Source organism: Colletotrichum phormii (genome assembly GCF_030913505.1).
Source record: "Colletotrichum phormii strain CBS 102054 chromosome Unknown BDP81scaffold_5, whole genome shotgun sequence".
Taxonomy (NCBI): Eukaryota; Fungi; Ascomycota; class Sordariomycetes; order Glomerellales; family Glomerellaceae; genus Colletotrichum; species Colletotrichum phormii.
Window position 1 is genome coordinate 345,036 of NW_026851447.1, and position 18,654 is coordinate 363,689.

The 18,654-nt window shown below is 55.6% G+C and overlaps 6 protein-coding genes across 6 annotated transcripts; 3 read left to right on the forward strand and 3 right to left on the reverse strand.

Annotated features, from left to right (window-relative positions):
* Positions 1 to 1,051: 1,051 nt before the first annotated feature.
* Positions 1,052 to 3,399, reverse strand: BDP81DRAFT_458871 (uncharacterized protein; the record flags this gene model as incomplete). The annotated part of the gene is made up of 2 exons (XM_060593470.1): positions 1,052 to 3,309; positions 3,387 to 3,399. The coding sequence occupies 2 exons, from the start codon at positions 3,397 to 3,399 to the stop codon at positions 1,052 to 1,054; spliced, it is 2,271 nt and encodes a 756-aa protein (XP_060447999.1).
* Positions 3,400 to 5,517: 2,118 nt separating this feature from the next.
* BDP81DRAFT_447094 (ras family protein) lies at positions 5,518 to 6,309 on the forward strand (the record flags this gene model as incomplete). Its single annotated transcript, XM_060592142.1, has 1 exon — positions 5,518 to 6,309. One exon carries the CDS (start codon positions 5,518 to 5,520, stop codon positions 6,307 to 6,309), a length of 792 nt encoding a protein of 263 aa, XP_060448000.1.
* Positions 6,310 to 6,721: 412 nt separating this feature from the next.
* On the reverse strand, positions 6,722 to 9,066 carry BDP81DRAFT_458873 (dolichyl-phosphate-mannose-protein mannosyltransferase; the record flags this gene model as incomplete). The annotated part of the gene is made up of 3 exons (XM_060593471.1): positions 6,722 to 7,365; positions 7,420 to 8,854; positions 8,929 to 9,066. 3 exons carry the CDS (start codon positions 9,064 to 9,066, stop codon positions 6,722 to 6,724), a joined length of 2,217 nt encoding a protein of 738 aa, XP_060448001.1.
* A 2,537-nt stretch (positions 9,067 to 11,603) lies between these two features.
* BDP81DRAFT_313064 (CHY zinc finger protein) lies at positions 11,604 to 13,494 on the forward strand (the record flags this gene model as incomplete). Its single annotated transcript, XM_060583863.1, has 2 exons — positions 11,604 to 12,587; positions 12,646 to 13,494. 2 exons carry the CDS (start codon positions 11,604 to 11,606, stop codon positions 13,492 to 13,494), a joined length of 1,833 nt encoding a protein of 610 aa, XP_060448002.1.
* A 386-nt stretch (positions 13,495 to 13,880) lies between these two features.
* Positions 13,881 to 14,265, reverse strand: BDP81DRAFT_391509 (mitotic-spindle organizing gamma-tubulin ring associated-domain-containing protein; the record flags this gene model as incomplete). The annotated part of the gene is made up of 3 exons (XM_060587552.1): positions 13,881 to 13,952; positions 14,019 to 14,096; positions 14,185 to 14,265. The coding sequence occupies 3 exons, from the start codon at positions 14,263 to 14,265 to the stop codon at positions 13,881 to 13,883; spliced, it is 231 nt and encodes a 76-aa protein (XP_060448003.1).
* Positions 14,266 to 14,652: 387 nt separating this feature from the next.
* Positions 14,653 to 18,631, forward strand: BDP81DRAFT_369011 (RNA polymerase I-specific transcription-initiation factor-domain-containing protein). The gene is made up of 3 exons (XM_060586580.1): positions 14,653 to 15,012; positions 15,068 to 17,081; positions 17,136 to 18,631. The coding sequence occupies exons 1-3, from the start codon at positions 14,892 to 14,894 to the stop codon at positions 18,400 to 18,402; spliced, it is 3,402 nt and encodes a 1,133-aa protein (XP_060448004.1). The 5' UTR covers positions 14,653 to 14,891; the 3' UTR covers positions 18,403 to 18,631.
* The last annotated feature ends 23 nt before the right edge of the window (positions 18,632 to 18,654 follow it).

The window sequence follows — 18,654 nt, forward strand, 5'->3', positions numbered from 1 at the left end:
CGATTCGATCTCGCTTCTCGAAGCTGCTCTCACTGCCCTACTCCATACTTGTGCCTATCTTGCCTCTCCCAGTCCAGTCCTATCCTGCGGGTTCCGTCTTGGCTATGCTGCAACAGCATGATGCGAGCTGCTGCTGCGAGCTGCAAAGCACAGCCCCTCACGCCGCCGCCCCTCACCTTCTGGCCTGTCGCTTTCCCACTGTGACCCGGGATGCCGGAGAGCCGATACGCAAGGCAAGGTATCTGACAAGTCCCTTTACAACGTAAAACAAGCTTTCTTATACCCCAACAGTACTCCTCCCGTCTGCAGTAAAACCGAATCCCCCCCCCTCCAAAAAAGCTACCTCAGGTCGAACTGGAAACGTCTCGCACAGGCCCGTCACCCGTGGAGCTTGAAGGTACCCAGTAGTTTGACACCCCTCCGCTTCAGTCTTCATACCTTGCTTGATACGCATATTCAAAGTTGAATGAGTGGCAAACAAGTCAGCTATTCACGACGCACAAAGATTGTGGCTGGTGTCCTTTTGCCCTCGTAATGCAAATCCAACCTCGGGTCGTGATACTCCTCCATCCCGAAGGACAAAAGCAAGAGGCCAACAATCACCCGCGACAAGAAAGCCACGCCGCACTCCGCCCTCTGCGCCAAGGCGAGCCCATTCCCCCCCATTCCACTCTCTTTCCAAACGGAACCACTCCTCTCGGGCGAAAGAGAGTGACCGTTGACATTGCGAAGACACCTGTGGCGCAGCGTATCCCGGATCCTTGGCACTGTCACTTTCCCGCCGCCACTTCATCAACTCACTCATATACACAAAAAACGCCATAGCTCGGTCATGAAGTGTGCTCAGCATGTCATGAGACTAGGCACCTAGGTAGGTAATACCATCAAAAAGCTCCATCGAATAAGGGCCTACCCTGAGGCGTCTATCCCATCTAGACATATAAGCACGCTAGCGCAGGCAAAACTCCTCGTTCCTCACAAGTATACAATTTCTCCAAAGTGCTGTAACAAGCAAGATCAACAACTACAGGTAAACGTAAGTAAACCTAACTCATGGTAAACCCCTCTCGTCCCGTCTTCTCTCTCCAAAGAGGTACGCCGCCTCCATGCAGTAGGCGCCGCCTCCGCTAGCCATCCGCCGTTCGCTGCCGTAGCAGATGACAACCGCGTCCAGAATACCGCTGAGAATGCCTTCCATGGCGCCCATGACCGAAAACCCAATGAAACTGGCTACTATGCCAACCACATATGCGTACGCCGAGCCCCGTACCCCCATTCCGTCCGGCAGAGCGATAGAGAGCTGCTTCGCCGTCATGACCCATCCAGCAAAACCGAGTCCCGTTGCCATGATAAACCGTGTCGCGTACAAAAGCATCTTTGCGAGCCGATAAGGAAGCAAAGGGGAGTGACTGGACCGCCGTGTGCTGAACACTTGCGGTGTCAGTGTTGTCGTAGGACGTTGCGGGGACAAGAAATCCATCTGGCTGAGACCGCGAGCCGCCGTGTGGAGCTTCTGCGAGTGAATCGCTCCGTACGTGATGGTGAGAGGGTTCGTGAGCGCTGCGATGGGCGTCGGAATCCACATGGCAGCAATGTGCTGCAGGATATTAGCAAACCTGCGTGGCAGCACGAGCAGCGGCGCCCGAATAAGCAGCGCAATCAACGTCGACTCGCAGATGCTGCCAAAGATGGTCGTCGTCGCGTGGTTAAGCGCAGCCGTGACAATCTCCGCCGACGTTGGGGCCGGTGCCGCGTTGCGGTGGAAGTACCATTGGGACACTGTCGCTGCCGTGGTCGCCCGTTGCACCGCGTTAATGACTCCGATTGTCCACATGTACATCAACACGAACCAGATGCCCAGCCACCAGCTAGACACGCTGATGATGAACCGGGCGAGTCTTCTAGAGAAGTACCCTCCCAAGAAGATTCTCGAGAACATCCACATCCAGACCCAGGTCCACGTTACTATGATCGCGAGACAGCTGAAACCCAAGATGAGGAGTGCCGTATTTGCTGCAAGAATTCTTGTAGAGAACTCCAGTATCTCAATCGCCTGACGGATGGCATTGCGGCCCTTCCAAGCCATGTACACCCATACACAGGCTGAGATGGCGGGGACGAGAGCAGCCCATCGCATGGCCCGATCCTGGAAGCTGGTCCCATGTGATCTGCCCTCATAGCTGGAAATGAAGGGGTATAGTGTGAATGAAAACATGATGATGGGTACCGCAACAAGGATCACCAACGCCAGCGGCCGGGCAAAGGATCGAAGTGCCGCGAGCCACACAAAGGATACTATGATCGAAATCAGGGTATCCACGGCGAGCATGTGAAAGGATGCTTGTAATGTTGTGTAGACGGTGTCACCCCATCCTTTCTTGGGTGTGCCAGTATGTAGCCAGACAAGCACAAAGGTAGACACCAGACCGGCGAGCGCAATAAGGAAGATCCAGGCGAAGAACGGGTCGTACTTGAATATCTCTCCTTCAACCAGGGGAACAGTGGCAGGCAGGGCCTCATCGTCGGAGCTGGCCCGGCGGGCCTCGTCAAAGTCATCTTCTCGAGTAGCTTCCCTTGTCAGTGGGAACTTTCGGTCTCCGGACTTGGATTGGAACTTCTGGAAGGCGGGCGGGCTCGAGTCCGTAGGCGCCTCGTTCAGCAGCGACGCAGACGGGTCGTCGTCGTCGTCAATAATTTGGGAATCTAGCCCGATGTCGACCATTTTAGGATTCGTATCTGACTCCCGGTCGGAATTTTCTCGCGGGGCATCCTCCGACTCTTCGTCTATAACATCCCTCCCACGATTCCGTCCACTGAAGCTCCTCGTACCATTCCAACTGCTGCGAATACCTCTCCGCAGCCCGCGATCCTGGTATCTTCGGCCGGGTGTTTCGCTGCTCTGTTCCAGCGAGCCGCGGCTAGCGTCTGGTTCCGTCTCGGAGCTCTCTGCCATCTTGCTCGCAGCGGCCACGCGCCGAGACATGTGGAGGGCGGCCATATCCGCAGCCTCGCGATCCCTCTCGTCTTCTTCGTCCTCCTCCATGTACTCGTCGAGCGTGCTATGGAACAGCGGCGCATCCTGGGCGGTGGACATGCGGGAAGCGAAGCCCATTTGGCCGTAACGCGAACCGCCGCCCGGCTGGTAGGGGTTTCCTCCGTAGCCTCTACCTAGGAAGGAGCGTCCGCCATTTCGAGGAGGGGCCCGCGATGACCAGTCGTTCGGTTGTCGTGATGGGTTCTCGTTGCCTTGATCTTGGCCCGCAAAGTTGGAGAGTCGGGACTGTGATTGCGCCAGAAACCTGGACGCATCTGGGGGAGAGTTAGTTGGTTGACCGCCGCCGCTGGGCGTCGCCGGGGGTGGTTCCCCAGCGGTGTATGAGACTTACATTCCGAGAACATGGTGCTACCGATAGCGAGGACCTTGTCCCCTCAGAAAAAGTTCGCGTGCTCTTGGGAGGTGGCAGGACAGGAACGCGGGACGACGGGGCAGATAAGTGTCGGGTTGGTGAAGATCCTATGAATGATGATGACGGACAAAGAGTAAACGGCTGGAATGTTTTGGATGCCGGCGGCGGCGGTGGACACTAATGGTATACGCAAACAGAAAGAGACGGGTCGACGGCAGTTCCTGCGGGACGCCTATTCTTGGACCGGAGAGAGTGCCACCTTTGGGTAGGAACAATATTTCTGATCAAGCCCGGAGTGCTCGTGAGAAGGGCATCTGCACCAGGTTCTGGGAAAAGATATGAATCAAAGGTCATGCGGTACAGACGAAGAGGTGAAAGGTGCCTGGGCCGGTGAGTGACTGACTGATGGAAGTGGACCGGGCCAGTGAGGGAACTGGGAGAGTACATGGATGACCGGGGGCGGCGCCTTCTGGGGTGCCCGTGGAAATCCCACCCAAGGTACCTTAGGTAACGCAAGGCTTTACCCGCCTGTTACTGTTAGGCAGCGCGGACGCTGATGCAGCCTAAGCAGTGGCACACAGATGGCACACGACACCCGCGACACCGCCCACACCACAACCACAAGGTACCTTTCACCTGGGAACCCTTCCTGCCGGGTACCTACCTCACTAACAACCCAGCCACTCATAACGTCGATACCCGGGGAGGCAGGGGGCCACCCACGGGCTGCGGCCGGCACTCATCGGACTTATCGTGGTGGGCGATAAGGCGGTAAGTTGGCGGATGCATTGCAGCATTGCAGCATTGAGGGCCCGGATTGCCTGAGATGGCATGGCTGCGGGTTGGCGGGTTCCTCCCAGTTCCATGTTCGCCTTGATTTGGGAACTCCGAGAAGCGCATACAGCATCAACCCAAGGGAAAACCTACATGAAGCTGGAGCACGCATCTTGCCTTTCACTGCGGTTGATACATGGCACCTGCTCCCCTTACCCAGTGGAGTGCGTCACAGTCACTTATGCCCGCCGTCTTCTATACCTATACGGAATACTATGAGATTCCGAGGACTCTTCAATACATACTGCTTCCTGCATGGCACTGACATGTCCTGGCGCGAGACCGGCAACTAAGAAAGCACTTGGCCCGGTTTAACCCCCGTTTCCGAGTCATTCATTCAGTCTTGGGTAAGTCAGTCATTTCCCCAATCATCGTCAACTGACGCCGTTGTTGTTTGCTGCCGCTACGTACTTTACCACCTTACTCTGCGCAAACAAGCGCCTCAGATCCCGTCGCCTTATCACTAAGCACTTGCGTCACTGATAACACCATGCCAAATCCCTGCCGCCAGATTCCCTGGTCATCGGTCCAGTTTAAATTGGGGCTCTGTCGTCTTCTTAGGCCTAGCCTGTGACAAGGGGGGGCGCCATCTTAAACACTGGCCAGCGTGATGCAACTCGCCCATTTCTTGCAGAGCAGCACATTTCCACCTCCGATTCCACCTCTCAGAGAGCCTTTAGAAGGTTGTTCGCACAACCCAATCTAGAGGTCATCTTCCGCTTGGATAAAGGAGAGGTCGCCATCAAGTCATCTCCCAGGCTCAAACATCATTTCTCGGGAACCACGCGGACACCGAACATTGAGAACAGACGACATCCCTTCTGTTGCCAACCGTTTCTGAACATCCCGCTCATTCGTCTGTCTCCCTCAATCGGAGCCGAAGCAGCCCCCCAGTGCCCAGTGCCCCCCCCTTGTCAGACGTGAACTTCTGAGCACGTGCTCCGATAACCTACAGCTGTTTGAAGCTTTCCAACATCAGACCAACCAACAACCACCATCACCACCACCACCACCACTGCTGCTGCTAACCACACCATACACGGTCCCCTTCCAATCCACCTCTTCGAAACCATCCATCACCAGCAGAAACGATCTCGCGGGCCAGCCGAGAGAGACAATCGAAAGGGAAAAAAAGCACAGCTATCTATCTGGTTCATCAAAGTCACGGAACCGAAACCACAGACCTCTGCATCGAACCTCGTCGCTCACACGCACATACTTCCCTCCTCCTCCTCCCGCCTCACACACAAAAAAAGCCACAGACTCGCAAAGGGCCATGTCGTCTCCACCATGGGACTACATCGCTAAACTCGTCTGCATCGGCGACTCGGGCTGCGGCAAATCCTCCCTAACCATCCGCCTCTGCGAAGGCCGCTTCTCCCCGCACCACGACGTGACAATCGGCGTCGAATTCGGCTCCCGCATCGTCCCCGTCGGTCCCCCAAACACCCTGCCCCCTCCCCCGCCCGCCCCCGAACCAAAGACGAACCCAGACGGCAGCACAACCTCCACCGGCCTCCCCGATCCCCCGCGAATCTCCCCTTCTTCAGCTGCCGCAGACGGGCCCCAGAAGCACATGAAGCTCTCCCTCTGGGACACCGCCGGCCAGGAAACATACAAATCCGTCACGCGCTCCTACTTCCGCGGCGCCAGCGGCGCCCTCCTCGTCTTCGACCTCAGCCGCAAGCAAACCTTCCAGCACGTGACCGATTGGCTCAACGACCTGCGCCAGATCGCCGAGCCGGACATCGTCGTCATCCTCGTCGGCAATAAAGCCGACCTCACTCAGGGTGACGGCGACAACAAGCGCGAGGTGACAAAGGAGGAGGCCGAGGAGTGGGCCAAGAAGAACGGCGTCTTTGAGTACGTCGAGACGAGCGCAAAGAGCGGCGAGAATGTCGAAAGGGCCTTTATGCGCGTCGCTGAGAGGATATACAATAACATCCAGGCCGGGAAATATGACCTCAACGACAGGAGGTCTGGTGTCAAGGGGCCGAGTGCCGGGGGGAATAAGCAAGTGAGAATAGGGGGCGACGCGAATAAGGGCTCCGGCGGCGGCTGTTGTTAGATAAAGCCGGCAGCAGGAAGCAACCAAAAAGCATACACGATAAGGACAGTGATACCCAGAGGCCATTAGCAGCAGTTTTCTTCTTCCTTCTTTCGCATTCAACCCACTTTGTACTACTACTTTTTTTGTAATTATAATGTATGGTCAATGGGCAGGTCAACTCACGACGAGAAGAAATAGTAGGAACAAGGAACAGATTTCATATTGCATTATGTACGGAAGTTGTGTATCCCGTCAACTTGCGCTTCCCCAAGCTCGAAAGGCCCATCTTGCCACCGTTTTTATCGCCCATATCCTTACAGAGAGAGTTGGGTAGAAAAGCCGAGTCATGGATCTCGGCCGTTCAAGTACAGGATTCCCGTGGGAGGAATCATTCTAATACAACCTTGGCATCGGTGGTAAATCGTCAGATTTAGTCAGAGATTCTCCAGCTGTCGAACCACTTCAAGTAGCTGTACTGCTTGTTGTTGCCCGTCATGCCGAAGCAGATGGGGCTGAAGAGGATGTAGAGACCGATAATGGTGGCGTACAGGACGCCGTACACGCCGTACTGGAAGACCTGGTTCTTGTTGCGGAGGAACCAGTCGGCCAAGAAGCCGAAAGTAAGGATGGCGAAGTACAGCGCAGGGTAGTAGTGGTGAACGTAGGTGACACGGGCCATGACGACGAAGGGGAGGTAGTGAAGGAACCAGCCGGCCACGGGGTACAATCCCGCGTAGTGGATCTGGTCAATCTCCTTCGAGTTCAAATCGTTGAAGCCGCGCTGCCAGCGGATCAAGTACCAGACGATGACAAGCGCGAAGACGCCCAGGCCGGCGGTGGAGCCCCAGTAGACCAGAGGATTACCGAGGAGGAAGTACTTGACAATGTTGTCGTCCCAGCCACACATGCGCAGACCAACGTTGAGGATGGGCCACTGCCACCATTGAGAGGCGAGGTCGTCTTGTTTGTCGGGATCGGGCACAAGGGCGTTGTTGGAGGTCATCATGGCAACGTTGAGGTGGATGAAGTCGTGAAGGAAGGGGGACTTGTAAGAGCCAGGGTCGCCAGGGGGCACTGTGCCAGTTAGCAGGCTGAGCAAGACACACGGAGTTTATAGCTTCAACTTACGCTTCTCGTTCCAGTGGGCCTCCACGTTCCAGTGGGTGTACGAGTCTCTGGGGTTGTTGGCCTTGGTGCAGGTCACCTCAATCTGCTTGAAACCCCACTGAGGCAGATTGACGTTGCCAGCGCGGAGGTAGCAGCCAAGAACGGGGTGTCTCAAGCGGAATGCCGTCGTTAGAGTGCGAATTCTGCTGCGGTCACGGGAGGCAACATCACGAACGACCTCCACAGTCCAGTGGTCCTTGTCGTCGCCAATAGTCAAGTTGCCGTAGCTGGAAACTTCCTTATCGGCCTTGGTCATGGGAGCAGCGATCTCGTGGGAGTGAAGGTTGCGGCCCGTCTGGGCGTGGATGAGACGGATCGTCTCGCCGTCGCCGATGAATCGGGGAGGAGCTTCGGGGTCGTAGTCCGCGTCGGCACGGTTGGGGTAGAAGAACCAGTCGTTGTTGGCATCCTTGTGGTGGTAGCATGTGACCTGCTGCTGAGTAGAGCCCTCGGGGTAGGTCTGGACGTGGGAGTGCAGGAGGCCACCGCCGTATCCCATGTTCTTGATGGTCGCGCGCGATCCGTAGGCGACTTCCAAGGGGCTGTTCTTGCCGACCTCGGTGCCCTTCAAGTTTGCCTGGAACAAGGAGCTCATTTGCGCATCGCCGGGACCGGTGTGGTCGAGAATGGCGAAGTGGAGGGCGAAAGAGAGCATGTAGACCAGGAAGGGGATGATGATGAGGCCAACGACGCGGGTGACAACGTGAGCGCCCAGTGTCGTAACGGGCATCTTAGTGTTGCCGAACTTGATCCAGAGATCCTCAATGGTGTAGAGGCCGACGAGGGAGGTGACGAAAAGACCGACGAGCTTGACACTGCACACACAGCCAATGCTGAGGCCAGTCATGAACAGCCAGAAGAACCACTCGGGCTCGAAAGCATCGTTGCGCTGGTTGTGGAACTTGGCCCAGCAGAGAACAGTCGCGACAGTACCGAAAAGCAGCATCGAGTCGAGAAGGATGAAGCGGCTGATGGTTGTGTACGAGTTCTCGCAAAGGACCATGAGGGTAACCAGCCAGACGGCGGGACGTCTGAGGTTCAGCTCGCGGGCAGTGTAGTAGGCCATGGGAATGCAGAGGATGCCGAAGAGGGCGTTGAAAGCTCTCATGAAGGTGTAGTCGACGTCCTCGGGGTATTTCTCTCCGGACTTGAACTCGAAAGATCCGTTGTAGCCAGCGAGAACACCGGAGAGGCCAACAAGCATCTTGCCCAAGGGCGGGTGAACATCGAAGTAGTATTCATGCTTGATGTAGTGACTTCCGAACTTTCCAAAGTGAGCCTCGTCCCAGGTAACAATGTCGCTGATGCCAATTCTCCAGAGCCGGGTGAAGATGGCAACGGCCGTGAAGATGATGGGGGCGATGATGGGTTCCCAGTCATCGAGGAAGGAGCTCTGCTGGGAAAAAGATGAAGTATCAGTATCTAAGCAGGTCTAGGAAAGCTTGGGCTACTGTAGAGGGAGGCGCTTACCTTCTTGACAATCTTCTTCTTGTCGTCGATTTCAGGGGCAGCCGTTATGGGAACTGACTGGCCCTGGGGGACGGCTCGTCGTCTGACGCCATCGCCCACGTCCGCGCCGGACGCGACAATGGGCTTTTCTGTAGCCATGGCTGTTGGTGAGACCAGTCAGCAAACGGAAAGGCGGCGTATGGAATGGGTTGGGCGGGAGTAGAGACTGACTCTCGAAACGGGATAACCGAATGCGTTGATGAAGGCAGCTTCAAAGGGGGTGTGTGCAGGAAGAGTGAGAGTCAAGCTCCAAGAACAGGAGCTCTGAGCTCCTCGTTAGTGATCGGACGAGTCAAGACTCAAAAAAACGCCCGGGGGCCAAAGAGAAAAAAGTTGGAGAATTGAAGAAGGTAAAAAGAGAAGCCGCGCAAAAAGAGAATCAGCGGGTTTCTCTTGAGGCACAGGTGTTCCGCAAACCAAACCAGCTCATCAAGAAAGAAGGTGAGGTCAGTCAGCTTGGGGGGAAGGAGAGAAAGGGAAAGCTGAAAAAGGGCACTTTGAATTACCAGGGAATCATGCAATTAATATGGAGGCGGAACGGGAGAGTGGCAGAGTGCCCTTTGGCCAGGTGGGAATTTTTTTGGTGAGGTCTGTACTAAATCGGGAGGAGCTGGGCAGCTGGGAAGGAGCACCCTTCCACCCTTTGGAACCCCCTTGCGGCAACACGAAATAAATGCCACCTATGCACCAACAGACACGGTATCCCTCCCTTTCCACTCCTTCCAGACTGCGCGAGACCCCGACCACTCTTTACGCGAATCTCGTCCCTGGGTTCAATGGCCTTGATCTATTGGTTCAGCTACTCTTAAGTGGTCTCTAAGCGGGTGGCATAGGCTGCATATCTTGAGCAGGCCGCGCAGGTCCTCTCGATGGAATGGCCTGAATGGCCCGGGAAGGACCCTAAATAGCCCCTCCGTTACCCCCTGCCCCCACAGGCTACAGCTGCCTACCAGGTACTGAGCGCGGATGGATACCTTACCCCCTGAGGTCCTACAGATGGCATCCCCACGCGGCTCTCACTCTTCGACGATCATAGTCAAATGTCAATGGAACCTGGATTTCTCGCTCCCACCTTACCCTCACCTTGCGTCTCGCTATATTCGATCCTGACGTCGTGACATTCAAGACTACGGATATATCATACATCTACCTACCTCCCTTGCAAGGTAACATTTACGACCATAAAACTTACCTTACATACGGATACAGAGCAGCATCATCTCCAGCCTGGCTTCCAAAGCAAGCAACTTATGCAGCTTGGACGCACCTGCAGCCACCTGATGAGGCGTCCATTATCTTCCACAACTGCAATGCTAGCGGCATGCCAAAGACCAGACGACGCGACACAATTCATCCTTTTTTTTTTTTTTTCATGGAAAAAACACACAGGCCACATCCACGAAAGATGCAACTGCACAATGTCTTGTCTTCATGGCAGCTGTGGCTCAGCCATGGTTTCCGACTGCGCTAACCCTTCCGGGCCGCGCGATGACCCCCCGCTTTCGGAGCTAACCGGAAATGCCAGTGCGCATCCTCCAGTCAATCCCGTCGGCCTAGAGAAGGACACCACCGGCCGCGGTGTGGACTCCATCTCGGCGATTCGGGGAGTCCACGGCGGTGGAGGCCTGCGCCGTGCAGGTCGCAGATGCGGTGGTTATCCAGTACGGAGTACCTGAAGCAGTATCCGGAGACCACAGCTACACAGGAGGCTACCCTCATGAATCTCTACAACCCGAATGAGAGAGTCTTCTTACTTTTTCTGTCTTGTATGGCGGTGCGCAAAGCCTCCAACAACACAGGTACTTCTCACCCAAAGAAGTAAAGACCTGGTAGACCTGATTTGTTGCCAGGAGTCGCCATCGTTGTGTTTCTTCAGAGAACGAAAAAAGGGGTTGCGTTCACCTCAGACACTGGGCCTGTCGCCAACCTAAGGTACCTTAAGGTAAGATAACTCACCATCGCCTGGGCGCGGCTCATCTGCCCCGCCGAGTCAAGCCTCTCTCTCACTCTGCAACATGCTGAAGCCCGCATGCGGAAACGCTAGACAGCTGCATCACATGTCTTTTTTCGTCCCTACTCTCGTCCACTCCGTGCTGTTTCCCCCCTCCTTGGCTGGTCCCGGTCTGATCCATATCGGCACAGACAATCGTTGCTAACAATCGCCCCATTGCGGTGCAGATGTTCAGGTCCCAGAGACTCTCCGACACCTGATCTGGACTCAAATCAAGCCTCAGGTTTTTCTTTCAGAAATCTCTTTCAGAAAAGTAAACCCCCACTGCGTCCACCATTCTGAACCGTCTCCGCCGACGCCGCCGACGACTCAAGAGACAGAGCGGATTGCATAAGGGGTCTCGGCCGTCTTATGTCATCGCTCCTGCATCCAATCGTCCGGTCCCGTACCACATCTAGCACCACCGACCACCACACTACTACAACCACCACCACCACTACCACCAACACCGCTACCACCGCTACTTCAAATATCCTTCCCGCGGTGCCCCGACCATCCAATCCTCGCCTCCCCTCCTCTCGATCTTGTCGCCCTGGATGTAGCAGACTTCCCCTGCTGCGCGTCACTTTCTACAAATCCGGCTCGGTCCCCCGACTCATATCCCCGCTGATACCTACCTGGCTCAATGTCGTCTCTGGTATCCGACTTCCTCATCAACCCGGTCCTCCGACAAGCTCGCCGCTTTTCAGAGATCTCGAGAACAACCTTTGTCTCCGAGCGGGACTCTTCGTCCGACCCCGTCGTCGCTCCGAGCGACCTGGATAGTCCCGCAACCCGGCATGCGACTGTTGCGCCACCCGAACCCACTCCGGCACGATCACTCGACATTGCGACACTGCCGCCAACCGTCGACGACGAGCAACCTCAGTCTCCCGTTCCCCTAGCCCAGAGCGCACCATACACGATGGCCGCAATGCCACCTACAACACAGGAGTCTCTACCCGCCGACGACGGCATGGGTGCGATGCGAAAGCGTCTCCTCGACATTCAGTCACAAGATATCGCAGCAGACGACAAGGCCCGGCTTATGCACGAGGCTTTGATGGAGGGGTATCGCAAGTCTCGAGACGCTCCGCGCCAAGCCAATGCACCGGCCAGCGTGATACCCGCAGGAGAAGCATGGGAACAGACATTGCCGATGGCACCTCTCGAGTCGTTGAAGTTTTGGCAACATTCGATAGGAGAACCGTCATCGCCAGAAAAGTTTGTTTTGACCGCCGACGATGTCCGGCCCACGTACGCGGCCTCAAAGCTTGCTACAAGAGAAGAGCCTGAGGGTGCTGTGATTCTTGGCTGTCAACATTACCGCCGCAACGTCAAGCTGCAGTGCTCGACTTGCGCCAAGTGGTGTACTTGTCGTTTCTGCCATGACGCAGTTGAGGATCACACTCTTGTCAGGAAGGAAACCAAAAACATGCTATGCATGCTCTGCGCCACTCCTCAGAAAGCATCAGACGTTTGCGTGAATTGCGGAGAGACCGCTGCCCGTTACTACTGCAACATGTGTAAACTTTGGGATGACCATCCATCCAATCCAATCTACCATTGTAACGACTGTGGTATCTGCCGACGAGGAAGAGGCATCGGGAAGGACTTCTTCCATTGCAAGGTATTTGAATAGTCCGAAACCAGAAGTTTTGTTCGACGGCCGCTAACATGTGCTGCAGAAATGTTGTGCATGCATCTCAATTTCTATTCAACAGTCACACAAGTGCATCGAGCGCTCAACGGATTGTGACTGTCCTATTTGCGGAGAATACATGTTTACTTCTCCCAAGCCAGTCGTATTTATGGGGTGTGGTCACAGCATTCATCAGAAGTGCTACGACGAGCACATGCTGAGATCATACAAATGTCCCATTTGCAACAAGAGTTTGCTCAACATGCAGAGCCAATTCCGCCAATTAGAGCTGGCCATACTTGCCCAGCCGATGCCCCCCGAATTCAGGGACACTCGCGCCACAATCTTGTGTAACGACTGCAGCGGGAAGAGTTCCGTCCCTTACCACTGGCTTGGTCTCAAGTGCGCGATTTGCACTTCTTACAACACGGTAGAGATTCAGATTAGCGGCGGGAGAGAAGAGACGCCAGCCAGTCACGTGCCCGTCACGCCAGCAGCAGTCACGCCGGCTCTTCTTTCTCCTATTCAGCCCACTCCCGTGACGACGCAAGCTGCTGCTGCTCCGGCAGGAATGGATATACCGCAGGTCGGCAGGCGACGGCATTCGTCTCATGCTGGCCCTGAGGCACGTCATCTGATGTTGGATCGCTTTGCCAGGTCAGCTTCGCCAGCAGTCACACCCGGTATGCCACTACCAAACGCGGCAAATGCTGCAATCGAAGAAGAAGACGAATCAGAGAATGATATTCTCAACTTATGGGGTCGGGGTCATGGTGACTCGGACGATACAATGTCGACAGACATGGACGAAGAAGACTCGGAGGGCGAGGACGATGATGATGATGATGATGATGATGACTATGAGAACGAGATCATGCTCATCGGACATCGGTAACATCGGCTACGATGCAATCATGATTTAGACGATGAGGTGCATCTGCAAGAGACGGATATAAGATTGGCGCACACTGGGGTTTTTTGCGATGGTCGCATGGTTTGGACATATGGGTCGTCAAGGTCATTGTGGGCATATCGCTAGCTGGTCGGGTTAAGGGTTAGTCGGCGTTTTTAGGATGGCAGAGTTTGTCAGCCTCGGATGGCACTGCTTGGTTCTTTCTTATATCATAGCCCTCGGAAACTGGGCATTATTTAGGTATCCATAATAGACACAAAAACTGAAAAAGACAAGCAACGCAAATGCCTGAAACGCCCATTGTCCGTAATCCCCATCCTTCTTGCCTTGTCGTAACTTTCATACCAGACTCCCACCTCGAGACACGCTCATTGACGCCTCCGTGATGCGATTTGGGCGTCGACCTCCTGGGACTCCTTTCTAAGCTCCTTCACAACGGTCTATTGCGACGGGGGTCTCGTTAGTGTCACGTCCTGCTTTGGAGTTTGATGGGTTATCATTCTTACGGCGAGAGCCTCTGGGTTTACGCCATTCTCGATCATGGAGATGCAGATCGACAGGGTGCGGCGGTCCAGATGGCAGTTCTTTTTCACATGGTCCATGTTAGTACGGAGTATAAGGTCGCTGAGGTGAGATTTTGATAGGGTAGGGTAGGTGGGCGTCGCGACTGACGAGAATGGTAGAGATCTCATGCAAGATGTCAACGGCTTGCTGGGCCGCGGCCTGCTTCCCGGTTCGGTCGTCGGCAGGCATTTTCGTATGAGGGTGGAACTTATTGCTGGTTGCGAGATTGTATGAGTGAGATGGAGGTCATTGAATGCATTCAATGTCGCTTTGTTTGGCGGAGCGGGGCCAACCAACTTCAGTGGTACTGGTGCAGTGGTGCTTAAGTGTCTTAGCTGAATTGCTGCTCACAGGTGAAAAGAGAGAGTCGGCAGGGGCCGAAGTTGCCCACTGGGAAAACGCGTCTGAAGAGTGGCCCCGACGCGCCGGACGAACTAATGGCAGGGGTTGGCTGGGCTAAAGTGGGCAACTACCGGAAATGGGGCCCATCTTTTTTTGTGTGAAGCCGCGACTGACCGAACTTTTTCTCTTTCTTAGTCCATTCAGTCTTGAGTCGCTGTCTCACTTTTGCTTTTATCGTCATGACCTCGAATTTGCTGCAACAGTCAGCTCATGTTATCTGACGGCTGCGTTCTTTTTATGTGTTTCTATATCACTAGCTAGGCACTCTTTCCACGCATGACCACGAATCGTTCATAGCCCGCCAGGCTTCTCTCTCATCTTTCGCATGATGAAGCACACCCCACCGCTCTCTCACGACATGCCCAGTTTCCCACGAATACACTACTTAGACTTACGGGGAACGAACGGGTCTAATGGCTGACGCACGGGAAGAGACTAGCCGCTTATATGGCCCCCCGAAAATCACTATTGTCCCTCATGAAGGAATTGAAGATGGACCACCTCAACTGCATATGAGCCGGGTGCCAGGTCAAGGTGAGCGAGCGCATCGGCCGGGCTTGGGTTCTCCCATTTGCTAATCTCACAATAGCCCAAGCTCTTCAGATCATACAGTCTCCTGAGACCCTTTATCCTGCCTCTCGTTCTGCGGAACTGGCGCCATCATCAACAGTTTATGATTCCCAGCGAGTGCAAAGACGATGGCTGTTCAACGCTCACCCAGAGGCTTTCGTAGGCAGCTCCGAAGCAGCCAGCTTCCTGTCCGAAGGACTCGCTCAGCTCATGCGCCCCGATGCCGCGCCGACGACTCAGCCACTTATGACAATCAGTCAGATGGCGGATGTCACCAACCACACGCGGGTTGTCCCCGTCTCCGTATTGGCCACGGCTGCCGGCGAGTCGGGTGAGCTCCTCCGTCTGTCCAAGATTGATGAGACAAACTGGCAATGGGGCGAGAACGAGAGCCCTACGCTTCGGATGTTGAGCATCGACCAGCACGACAAGGAAGAATCTGTCTTGTGGTCGAGTGACGGAGCCCCGATTCTGCAGATCAAACCTGCGCTGAGCTTGGTCCGGTTCGAGCCGACGAGGTGGCTGCTGGTGCAGAAACGGACTACGACTGCCATCCTCCAGCCGGATTACCACAAGATCCCTGTCTCAGAACGCCCGCCGGGGATTGACCAGGCTATCGAGCGCCCATCTCGCATCAACCCGAGACCCGTCCTCACCATCTCCTCGGAGCAGACTGGCGGCTTTGCGCATTCTGATGTCTCTTTCAGCTACGGCTCGCAGAAGAAGCCGCCTCAGCTGGCCATCGTAGATGAGTGCGGCTACTACAGTGTCTGGGATGTCAAGGGCCGAGATATGGTGGGATCTAACGGCATGCGTCCGAAGCTCCGCCATTGCGGCCACATTCACTTGGGTGTTACGGAGCAGCTTCCCGACGAGGACTCGCCGGCTTTCCGCGCAGAGCCTCACGGCGTGATGTGGATCGGCGCGGCCGGCCCGGGTGTTGACCTCTGGGATGTGCCCGAAGGGCAAGATGTTGATGCAGGAAACGATCTGGCTGCCCTGACGTCGAGGTCCAAGAAACTCGTCGTCTGGAACCGCGCAAAATTTGAGGTCGTCGATATCAAAGACTCGACGTTTCGAAAGAGCTTGGTCATACTCAAGACGGACGAGCCAGACTACATCCTTGACGTAAAGCCAAACCCGTTGAACAGGAGTCAGATCTTCATCCTCACGAGCTCGGGTTTCTTTTGGATCGAGACGTCGTCTTCAGGGACGACAGCCAACAAGGCAGGCGGACTCTCTATTCTGCAGTCCTTTGCGCACCTCAGGGGCTTGGATGCCGACACTCTAAGGCTGACCGTCCATCACGGCGGCTCCGGGGCGGGAAATGAGAAATGCACGGTTTTTCTCTACTCTGACAAATCACCAGAGGTGGATGTCTACTGGTTCTACATGCCTGAAGACACGGGGCTGCCACAGTTTGAGCACCATATCATGAAGCTCACGGGCAACGCGACGAAGCTCCAGACTCTGTGTCCAGTGCCGGCTTTCCTGAGAAACCCCTCTCCTGCAACAGCCAAGGGCCCAGGCCTGGAGTATCTCAACCACGAGATCAGGTTCCAGCAGTTGTTCGTTCTAGGCAGGGACCTCAGCTTGAGCCAGAGCCTGTTCGCAATCTCGGCCGGTCCTGACTTCGAAGTGGTGGCCCCCGATAGCAGTCGTGAGTGGTCAAGAGATGGTCGTAGACAGGCGCACAATAAGAGGCGAAGACAGTTCCTGCAACATTTCGAGGACACTTTTGTCGTTCCCGATGGCCTGGGTGATATGGATGAGTTGGTGCAGCGTCGCGCCAATCGATACCAGGAGCTCATGGAGAGCGAGCGGGCGGGAGAGGAAGCACAGTTGAAGCAGCGGTGGCCTCGGGGTCTGAATCTGGACCAGTTCGTATCTCGCGTCAATGTTTCGATCGAGTCGGTCATCATGGCGTCGGAGCAAGCTACCATTGAGGGGCCTCTGTCTGTGTTCGAGGCCATACGGGAAGCGGCCGTCAACTGTCTCGAGACTGAGGGCGGTTATATCCCTTTGCATACTCTGTAAGTTTGAGTATCTCATTCATACACTTTATTCCATGTACTAATGGCTGCCAGGCACGAATACGAGAATACCTTTGAGGCACCCCCTATGTCCTACGAGGCAGTAGCAGCGTGGGACTCTCGCTTCCAGGAGATGATGAACGCGCAGACCGACCGCGTCATTGCGCAACCTCTCACAACGCAATTCCTACACGGCTTGGAAACCTTGTCACCCCTCGCAGACATCCGCGACCAGCTCGAGGAGATGTGGAGTCCAGCAGGCCTCCCGCCGAGAGCACAACAGTCACGCAACGTCGTACTAGCAGAGACGGCCGAAGCCATCGCTAGATCCCTCTTTGGTGTAGCCGTACTCGACGCGAACCTTCCAACCAGAGAAGACGATGCCCCTACTTGGGTTCCAGACCCTCCACCCTTACCAATCCGGCAGCCGAGCCAACGGTCAAGTCAGCGCTTCTCCTCGTCGACCGCAAAGCGAAGCCAACTCTCGTCAAGCCAGCGCCTCTCCCTCTCCCCGACCAAACTAAGCCAGCCCTTCAGCCAGAGAATCTCTCTATCACCAACCAAACGCGGCCAAGCTCTCAGCCACCGTCTCTCCTTCTCCCCTTCCAAAGGCGCCCGCTCCCAACAACCCTTCGACATACCCCTCTCATCCTCGATCCCCTTTCCCTCGTCAGGGTCCCTCTTCTCCCAGTCCTCCGCCGCCGCCCCTTCCTCCTCGGGCCTCCCGGACGCCGCACCACAAACACCCGCACCCACCACAATCGCAACCACAGCCCTCCAGCGCCTAAGCATGCTCGCCGAAGACATCAACACCACAGACCCCCAACCCGCCGCCCGCCAACACAAGGTCCTCGCCTATTGGCCCACCGCCCGCGGCGTCAGCACAGAAGGCTACGTCTCCTCCGTTCTTGCGTCTTCCACAAAACACATGGACGTCCTCAACGAGCGCCGCCACCGCGCCGAATCGCGCCGGCGGAAGCGCAGGTCGCAGTTCCTCGGCGCGTCGTCGCAGTCGCAACACGGGTGGGGGACCAGCGAGATGGACGACGTTTTCGAGTCATCTGGGCCTGGGCCTGGGCCCGGGCCCGCGACGAAGAAGGCGGCGGCGGCGAAAAGAGGTCCAGAGTTTGCGCCCCCGCCGGCAACGCAGCCTCTTCCCAAGCTCGCGCCGCCCATCATCGGCTCGAGCCAGCTTCCGCCCGTGCCGTCTTCGCAGGCTATTTTCTCGTCGCAGATGCCGGTCGTCATGTCGCAGCCCATGTCTGGGAGGCACGGGATGCGGTCGCCGGGGAAGAAAAAGAAGAGAAAGTCTGGTTTCTAAGGGGTGGAGTAACCTTGAGGGTCTGGGACATGGGAAAGAAGGTCTGCCTTGGGGTCACTGTTGTTTGAGATTATTATTGTCGTTTTGCCATCAAGCAATAGCTGTATCAGAGATAGATGATAATACGCCAATCATAATAAATGCACCTGAAATCCCAGACCTCAAACTTGCTCTTGTAAGGTGAGCAAACAGCACGAACGGGAGATTATTTCATTCCCGCAACATTAGCCCACCTTGATCATAAAAGAATGC